The following is a 9,311-nucleotide window of genomic DNA, read 5'->3' on the forward strand; positions in this document are numbered from 1 at the left end:
TGTTGCTTTCTTTGGTTCTCTAGCTGCCAGCACCAGCGTCACCCGTGAACCTGCTGAAAACGCAGACCACACAGGGCATGGCACGTGCATCTGGTCCCAGCACTCGGGAGGCAGAAGTAGGTGGATCTCTGAGATCGAGGCCAGCCTGGTCTAGAGTAAGTTCCAGGACAGCCAAGGCTACACAGTGAGACCCTGTCTCAAAAACAAAACCAAAGCAACAAGGAATAATGCTGGAGATTGAATTTTGGCCGAGAGAGAGAGAGAGAGAGAGAGAGAGAGAGAGAGAGAGAGAGAGAGAGAGAGAGAGAATAACATTTTTTTGTGAACACAAGTATTTTATAGCTGATGAATTAAGTTAATTCTTTCACTCCAGCGGTATCTGAAGGCATGAGGCACATCTGATACTCAATTCTCTGATTAAACTGTTCCTTTGTGTTCTGTACTAGCACCCACCACAGGACCTTGCAAAGACTGGGTTTTTAATTATTCTGATGGTTAGGTTGAAATAATGGAGGGAGTTGGCAGAGGGCAGAAGCTTCATTCCTGTTCTGGGGAGAAGCTTGTAGGTGGAGCCTCTGGTTCCCTTAAAATCAGCAGTCAAGGACTTGGTTGACCCTACAGATGGATGGTGGGTGGGAATGTTTGTGAACTAGAGTAGGCCCCTGGGCAAATCTCACTGAAGGGCTAGAATTTAAGTTCTCATTTGGCTGGTAAAGAGTTAATAACTTGCCCAATCTGATATTTGCTATTTGTAAATTCTGCCCTTCACGCTCATTGTAGACACCCACAGATTTGTGTGGTGTTTATGCCCACGCATTCCTATTATCTTTATAAAAAGCATTCAGCACGCCTGTGTTACATTGGCTTAAAGCCGTTACCAGTTTTACATAACTCTAGACACAAGTATGAAACAAAATAGAGCCCAGGCTTGAATCTCTCGATTCAAGAGAGCCTATTTATAATTCTTCAGCTTGGTGGCTCACTGTCTTCGCCAAAGGGTCAGCTTATTTTGTATATCTGTAAATGTGAAGAGCTTTCCCAAGGAGAATGGAGACACTTCAAGTTCTTCCTAGCAAGGCGCACTGTAAATGCAAACGGAAACTTAATTACCATAGGGCAAGGCAGAGAACAGGCTGTGGAATCTTCCTCATTGAATGACCTTAAGCCAGTGATTCTCAACCTGTGGGTCGTGACCCCTTTGCAAGTCAAAAGGCCCTTTCACAGGAGTCACATATCAGATATCCTGCATATCAGATATTTACATTATAATTTATAGCAGTAGTAAAATTACAGTGATGAAGTAGCAACAAAGTAGTTTTATGGTTGGGGGTCACCACAACATGAGGAACTGTGTTAAAGGGTCGCAGCGTTAGGAAGGTTGAGAACCACTGCCTTAAACTGAGGGGTGGAAAACAGTAAATGGAGTGAGGTGACAGCCTCACGTTTAAGTAAAGGCAGTTTGAACAGTCTGCATTTTTGTCTAAGGGAGTTTGTGATGGATGTCATTAGCCCCTGCTCAACTGCCATTCTCTGTGTCCCATGTGTTTTCATGGTGTTAATAGTGTCTCTATCCAGGAGGAATCATGATCACCAGTCAGTCATGGCTGTCATGGCCCGTCATGGCCATCCCATCCTTTGCCAGCTGTTTGGATCGCTCTCCTTTGTTTTATCTTTTCTGCTCTTGCTATTAAGATATAATGGGGCTGGAGAGATGGCTCAGTGGTTAAGAACACCGACTGCTCTTCCAGAGGTCCAGAGGTCCTGAGTTCAAATTCCCAGCAACCGCATGGTGGCTCACAACCACTTGTAATGAGATCTGGTGCCCTCTTCTGGCCTGCAGGGACACATGCAGGCAGAATACTGTATACATAATAAATAAATAAATCTTTGGGGTTGGGGATTTAGCTCAGTGGTAGAGTGCTTGCCTAGCAAGCACAAGGCCCTGGGTTCGGTCCTCAGCTCCGGGGGAAAAAAAAAAAAAAGATATAATGGATGGTTTTTCTTTTAGATGGGGTCTCATATAGCCCAGGATGGCCCCTAACTTACTGTGGAATCAAGGATAGCCTTGAATTTATGATCCTGCTGCCTTCATTTCCTGAGTGCTACATGCTGCGCTAAGGGTAGAACCCAAGCCCTAGGGTGTGCTGGGCAAATGCTCTGCCACTGAGCTATGTCCCCACCCCAAGTACTGTCTAATTTTGTAGTTACAGAGGCAAAGCAAGGTGGTCCTCCTCTCCGTCTCTGTTTGGGTGGGGAATTGATGCTACAGAAATCATCTCATGTCCATCAAGGAAAGGCCCAGAGACTCCACGAGACAACAGCCCAGGATCCACAGAGCTTCCCAACAGGCTCTGGGCAGCAGCAGGTCCTCATGGCTCCTTAAACGAGTCTCGTAGTCTTGGTGCCCAGGATTTTCCTCCACTTAGGGAGGGAAGCCCTGCTTCACATCTCTCCGATTAAACTGAAAGTTAGTGGAAGATGACCACCTTGTGAAAAGATTAAAATCCATACTGCTTAACTATGGCAGTTCATCGCAAGCATCTCTCGGAACATCTTTTTCCAAGAGCATCAACAGCAGATGTAAACAGGACTTTTGGCTCCATACGGTGGAGTCAGCATACATCCTCCTCCTAGTCATTCAGATGGTCAGCCAAATGGTGTGTGTGTGTGTGTGTGTGTGTGTGTGTGTGTGTGTGTGTGTGTGTGTGTGTGTTGGGGGGCTTCTTGCCCCTTTAGATATCCCCACTTCCTGGGGGGAAAGTTGCATGGTAGGACTCCTTCCCTGTGGAAATGGACAGCAAACAAACACTCCAACTGTAACGACAGTTGAGACTGAGGCTACCAAAGGGGTCTCCAGAAGCTGAGATGGAGGCAGCAATGCTGGCAGTGATTTCTCTGTGTCTGCAAGAGGAGGGCAAGTAAGCGGAGATGCCATCTATTCTAGCTGACGAGGAACAGTCTGTGTTCTTCAGTTGAGAAAGAAGAGGAGTGGGGCAGGTAGGGAGACACCCAGAGAGGTGAGCAGAGGGAATCCTGGAACTGAGCAATTAGCCAGTAACGTGACTGAGTGGTCAGGAGGAGTCACGGACCTGGCTTGGGCGACTTGCTATACGGAAGCACGTCCATTAGCATTTTCAACAGCAAAGCCAGACCCCGTTCTCTGTCTCTTCCTACGCTAGCCCTCTCCACTACAGCTTGCTGCTGTCCTTAAAGGGGTGGAGCGTGATTTCCCCATCTTTTGAATTCATGCTGGCCTCGAGGTTTGCCTTGGCCGACAGAATGCACCAGAGGTGATAGCTTCTGCCTTAGAGCCACCAGAGAGGCCTTGCTCACTTCCACTCACTCAGCCACTTCGAGGACAAGCCTTGCCAATTTCCTGGACGAGGCAGCAGTTAGCTGCCAGACCTGAGTGAGTCTGGTGGAGCAAGCCCGCCTATCGCTTCCCTAGGGCTCGTAGGTTCTCAGCTACAGCCTCGGAGAGCTCCATCAAGCTTGTCAAGCCTGGCCTGGATTACGAACAGAAGAGAATGTTGTGCTGAGCCATTAGGTTCTGTGTGGTTGGCCATGCCGTGCAAGCTAACCGATAAGACTGGATAGAGAACCGGAGTGAAAGAGGGCAGGGCTGTCTAGTGGTTGGGGCAGATGACACGGAACTACACAGGAGATTGCGAGGCTTCTGCCAAGAACCAGCCGTGTTTATCTTCCTGTGCCCACTTCCTCCTCCTCACACCCCCTAACCTAAATTCCACCACGTACTTACCAGGAAATGTTTGAATAGTGAAGTAGATCCCGGAGCCAAGTGCACAGGCTGGTATTTACCACGGGGAATCCGGCCAGAAGCAAGCGCCCTGAGTTTGAGTGAGTCAGTCAGTTCACTCTGCGACAGCAGAGCAGGGGCTGCCTGGGTTTGGATGCCCAGCAGTAGGCAACAGCTGTCCCCTGAGGGAGTTTATAGGTAAGTGACGGCAATTTCCTTGATTTATACTAAATTAGTAAATTAGGGCCCTTGCCCCAGTCCTAGCCTTTTCTACAGTGATGTCACTCCTCAGTACCCTTTTAGATTATTTATATGTGTGTGTGTGTGTGTGTGTGTGTGTGTGTGTGTGTGTATATATGTACATTTGAGACAGGGTCTTATGTAGGCCAAGCTGGCCTCGAACTCAAACCTTAGATGTAACCAAGGATGACCTTGAACTTCCTTCCAACCCTCCTGTCTCCACTGGGTGTGCCACCACACCCAATTTACAGGATGCTGAAGCTCAAATTCACCCATCAGCACTCTGACAATCAAAGGCGCAAAAATTGGATCCCTTCTTCCCACTGTCCCAGGAACATCCAGCCAGCTGCAGCTTTTGCCCTTTCTGGTGGCCCAGTGCCACCTTCATGTTCACGCTCCAAGGCAGTGGCCCAGGTTGGCCGCTACGGGGCTGGGACCCGTGCAACTGGGCGAGCAGAGCGTGTCAGGCAGCCCGGCGGTGCGCACGCCCGCCCGCGGGTGACAGTCCCCTGCGCGCGCGCTGCCCCCACCACTCCAGGAAGGGGCGGGGAATAGGAGGCGCTAGAGGCGGCCACCGCGCTCCCCGAACTCTTTAAAAACCGAGAGCCGGGACAGCTCTGCTGGCCGCGCCGCATCCCGGCGCCCTGTGTTGTCGCCTGTCCAGCCCGCTATCCTGCAGCGCGGTCGCGGGACGCGCCCATGCGTCCGCCAACCATGTCTGGGCACTTTCTGCTGGCTCCCATTCCCGAGTCCTCCTCCGACTACCTCCTGCCCAAGGACATCAAACTGGCGGTGCTAGGCGCGGGTCGTGTAGGCAAAAGCGGTGAGTGGGGCCAGGGAGCGCGCCAGCCCAACGACAGCAGGGGTCCCCACCCGCAGGGATGCGGGAAGACCCCCGCCTGTTTTCTCTGGCAGTCCACTCCTGAGCTCTGGACCGGGTTGGCGGCTGCTGAGGGTCGCTCCGGTCTCATCCGTCACATTCCGCGGGGTAGCCACTTTGTCCCGGGGACCCGGGGGAACGCGCGCCGTTCCCGTGAGGGCGACCACCTTGACCCACTTCTTCAGCTGACGTTCTTACTTCATTTTTCAGCCATGATTGTGCGCTTCTTAACGAAGAGATTCATCGGCGACTACGAACCCAACACAGGTTAGAATGGTTTCATGCTCCTTGGCTTTTGGGCTCGAGTTCTGTCTGTCCTCTCTCCCCTCCTTTTTCCTTTGCCGGTCAGAGCGTGGGAACTCAAATGCAAACTCCTCTTCGTTGTACAGGCAAACTGTATTCGAGACTCGTTTATGTGGAGGGGGATCAGCTATCCCTGCAGATCCAGGACACTCCGGGAGGCATCCAGGTAAGGACTGTCACGAGGGTGTGTGGTGCAGCTGCATCTAACTTTGAGGTGATTGCCTCGGGGTCCGAGTGAGATGTCTCAGCACGTCTAATGTGCATTTCGATGTAGGTATTGGCGGTCTGTCACAGGTGAGCTGAGGGTCGGGATGCTGGATGCCCTCCAAGGCATGATTGATTAGAACTGGTTCGCTCTTAAACACTACTTTATTTATTTTAAAGATTGTGGCTTGCTCTGCAGCCCTGGCTGACCGTCATTGCCTGGGCTGCTTAGGCAGGGTATCAACACTTTCAGAGACCAGGAGCAATTTAAAAACAACAGGGGGGGTGTGCTTTGCGGAGGTGAGGGTGGGGGAGCTGGGGGGGACGGGCGGGGGTATGTAGCTCAGTAGTTAGTAAGCGCTTGCTCGAAGGTTCAGGGTTCCATTCCCAGCACCACATTAAAGAAGCAAGCAGTAGGTTGGATTCTAGAGGAAAAGGGCCTGCTTTCTGGCCAGGGCTGCCAAAAATGTTAGGGGCTATTTCTCCAAGCCAGTAATTGCAATCAGATAACCTCTTGGCTATCAGTCTGGAATGCAACTTAATTAATTGCTCAGCCCTTCTAGGGAGGAGAGGTCGTGTGGAAGAGTGCAGAGAAAGGAATTCGTTTCTGTAACGTTCTCAAGAAGTTGACTGCTAAAAATATTTTTTTATGGGCTTGGGAATAGATATTTATGTTGGATTGTTTCCAGAGTTTTGTTTGTTATGAATTAGTTCCCTGAAAACTAAGCCATTCCGGTCTGTAATTATTCTTAAGTCATCAGAGTTCGCTGGAGACTGCCTGTTGAGCAGGGGGGTTAGAAGTGTTCATCCAACCAGCTCAGAAAGGAATCCAGGGTGAGCATTGGTCCGAGGCTTTGTCTGTCAAAAGCCTCTTGCAGAAGCTAGGTAGAGCCTGACGACATTTAGCGATGTCTCCATCCATCCAGTGTTCCTTCAAGGGTCACTCCGGTGTCACGTTTGAGCTTCCTTTGATCAGGTCCCATTTTGTTCTTTCTCAGGCCCAAGACAACCCCAGCCCAACAGTGGATTCTCTGTCCAAGTGCGTGCAGTGGGCCGAGGGCTTTCTGCTGGTCTATTCCATAACAGACTATGAGAGCTACCAGTCCATTCGGCCCCTTTACCAGCAGATCCGGAAGGTCCACCCTGATGGAAAAGCCCCTGTCGTCATCGTGGGCAACAAAGGAGACCTTCTGCATGCCCGGCAGGTGCAGACACACGACGGTCTTCAGCTAGCCAATGAGCTGGGCAGTCTTTTCCTTGAAATTTCCACTAGTGAAAACTATGAAGACGTCTGTGACGTGTTCCAACATCTCTGCAAAGAAGTGAGCAAGCTGCACAGTCTCAGTGGGGAGCGGAGGAGGGCTTCCATCATCCCCCGGCCTCGCTCCCCCAACATGCAGGACCTGAAGAGGCGCTTCAGGCAGGCCCTGTCCTCCAAAGTAAAAGCCCCCTCCGCCCTGGGGTGACCCATCTCAGACAGACTGGTGACTTTTATTACTATTATTATTACGCATTTGTGCAGCCACAAAGACTGGGCCTTTCCCCTTTAAAACATATTGAGAGTTTATTTTTATAATGACTTTATTGGCTTTCAAGTGGATGTGTATTTCTGAAAATTCAAACAATGATTGACTAGAAGTTTTGTTTGTTTTGTTTGTTTTTTTTTACTGTAACTGTTGGCCACTTTTCCATTAAAGGCAAAATGGCAATCTATTCCTTGTTTTCTGAATGTCTTTTTATAGAAATCTTGCTTGCACCAGAGCCCAGAAGTGCTCCGTGCTTGGCCCTGAGTCTGAACTCTGATTGGTGTCCTGCAGTAGGGAGGGGTCATGTGGAGGGAGTCAGCTGTGGGAGAGAGAGGTATGCAGAGGAGGGCAAGGGGGTTGACTAGCTACAGGATGTCCTTAATTAGGGCAGTTCTTCACAGTCAGGAAGTTAGTACTGGTTTTCCAGCACCCTGCTTTGTGGGAGACTGACGCTAAAATGCTACAAACTGTCATTATTATTTACTTATTTGTCCAAATGCCAGTGTAGCCTCTCCACAGAATAGTTTAGAGAACAAAAGCCCAGCTAGAGACTGGCACATGCCTGTGATTGTAGCCTTCAGAAGGCTGAGGCAGAAGCTCAAGTGTCAGACCCCACCCCCACCCCACCCCCTGCCCAGCCATGTATGGAAACTCCATCATAAAACCAGCATCTGGGGATGGAGCTCAGTGGTAGAATGGATGCTCACTGTGCTCAAGGTCCTTGGTTTGATTCCCTAGCACTGTCCAAAGAGGAAAGAAAATCTCCTTTTCCAGGATTCTTTGTCAGTAAGTGAGCTTTGCCATCTGGGAGTGGCCTCTGTTCTCCCTCCCTCCTGCACCTCAGACCCTTTGCTGTATATGGACATAAGATGATCCAAGTATTATTTCATGAACTAAAGACGACTTTCTTGGGTTCACAATACCGGCAGAGGGGAGAGTGATGTGACGTCACTTCACAGTGAGCACACTCCATGGCTGAGGGGTATTGACTGCCTGGTGAGCAAGGTCCAGGGTTGTTGGAGTCTCCTTCACCATCCGGGTAGGATCTCCTTCACCATCCGGGTAGGATCTCCTTCACCATCAGGGTAGAAGCCTCTGGGGAAAAAAAGAGAGTATAATTGACGTTGAGGTATGTCTTGTTTGGGGAGGTCTTGAGGATCGAACCCAGGACCTTACACTCTAGTGCTGAGCTGCACCCCAGCCTCTGAGGCATATCTTTACTTGTGTGCCCTTTAGGGACATTATGGCTTGATGACCACTATGGGCACCAGAGGAATGAGGAGGGAGGTGCAGGTGTTGAAGGTGAGGGCTTGGAGACCGCAACATTGTTGCAACCTGAGCTGTACATCTTGCGTCGCTGTTAGGGATAGCCTGGCCACAGCTTCAGCTCTATGCTGTTAGGGATAGCCTGGCCACAGCTTCAGCTCTATGCTGTTAGGGATAGCCTGGCCGCAGCTTCAGCTCTATGCTGTTAGGGATAGCCTGGCCGCAGCTTCAGCTCTATGCTGTTAGGGATAGCCTGGCCACAGCTTCAGCTCTATGCTGTTAGGGATAGCCTGGCCGCAGCTTCAGCTCTCAAGGTAAACTCAAGTGTATACATATTTTGAAATCCAGTAGTTGAGGCCAGTAAGTGGGACACTGACTGACTCACATATGGAGTCTGATAAGGCTCATGGAACCTTGCTGGAGGGAGAAGACCATCCTCTCAAGGCACCGGGTCTGTTAGCTCTGTTTTTCTCTAAAGGTCCAGTTACGCCTCTATCAGGGACTTTATAGGTCTTCTCTAGACCAGGCATCAAAAATCAGAGAAGGGGCTGGAGAGTAGATTCAGCGGTTAGGCTCACTGGCTGCTCTTCCAGAGGACCTGAGTTCGATTCCCAGCACCCATACTGTTGCTCACGACTGTTTGTAACTCCAGTCCGAGGTTATCTGATGCCCTCTTCTGGCCTCCATAGGCACTGCGTGTACAGGAACAGACTTAAATGCAGACAGAAACACCCAGACACATTAAAAAAAAAAAAAAAAGCCTACTTTCCTCACCAGCAGCAGCTCTTGTTTGATTTTTCACGACTGAACGCCTGACTGGGTTCCCCTTATCTATGGCAAACAATATAAATGAGAAATACCATAAAGATTATTTATCACTTCTCTAGTTTCGTTATTTTCTCGCTCCAACACACATACAGATGTATACACACACACACATATACATACATATACACATATACATACATACACACATATACATACATACACATATATACACACATAACACATATACATACACATGTATACATATATACACATATACACATATACATACACACATATATACACACATATACATACATATACACATATACATACACATATATACACACATATACATACATACACACGT

The 9,311-nt window shown here is 49.4% G+C and overlaps 1 protein-coding gene across 1 annotated transcript; it reads left to right on the top strand.

Moving 5' to 3' along the window:
- Positions 1 to 4,602: 4,602 nt before the first annotated feature.
- On the top strand, positions 4,603 to 6,982 carry Rasl11a (RAS like family 11 member A). Its single transcript, XM_059249518.1, has 4 exons — positions 4,603 to 4,820; positions 5,088 to 5,144; positions 5,267 to 5,346; positions 6,383 to 6,982. Exons 1-4 carry the CDS (start codon positions 4,697 to 4,699, stop codon positions 6,848 to 6,850), a joined length of 729 nt encoding a protein of 242 aa, XP_059105501.1. The 5' UTR covers positions 4,603 to 4,696; the 3' UTR covers positions 6,851 to 6,982.
- Positions 6,983 to 9,311: the final 2,329 nt, after the last annotated feature.

This window comes from Peromyscus eremicus, chromosome 23 (genome assembly GCF_949786415.1).
Source record: "Peromyscus eremicus chromosome 23, PerEre_H2_v1, whole genome shotgun sequence".
Classification (NCBI taxonomy): domain Eukaryota; kingdom Metazoa; phylum Chordata; class Mammalia; order Rodentia; family Cricetidae; genus Peromyscus; species Peromyscus eremicus.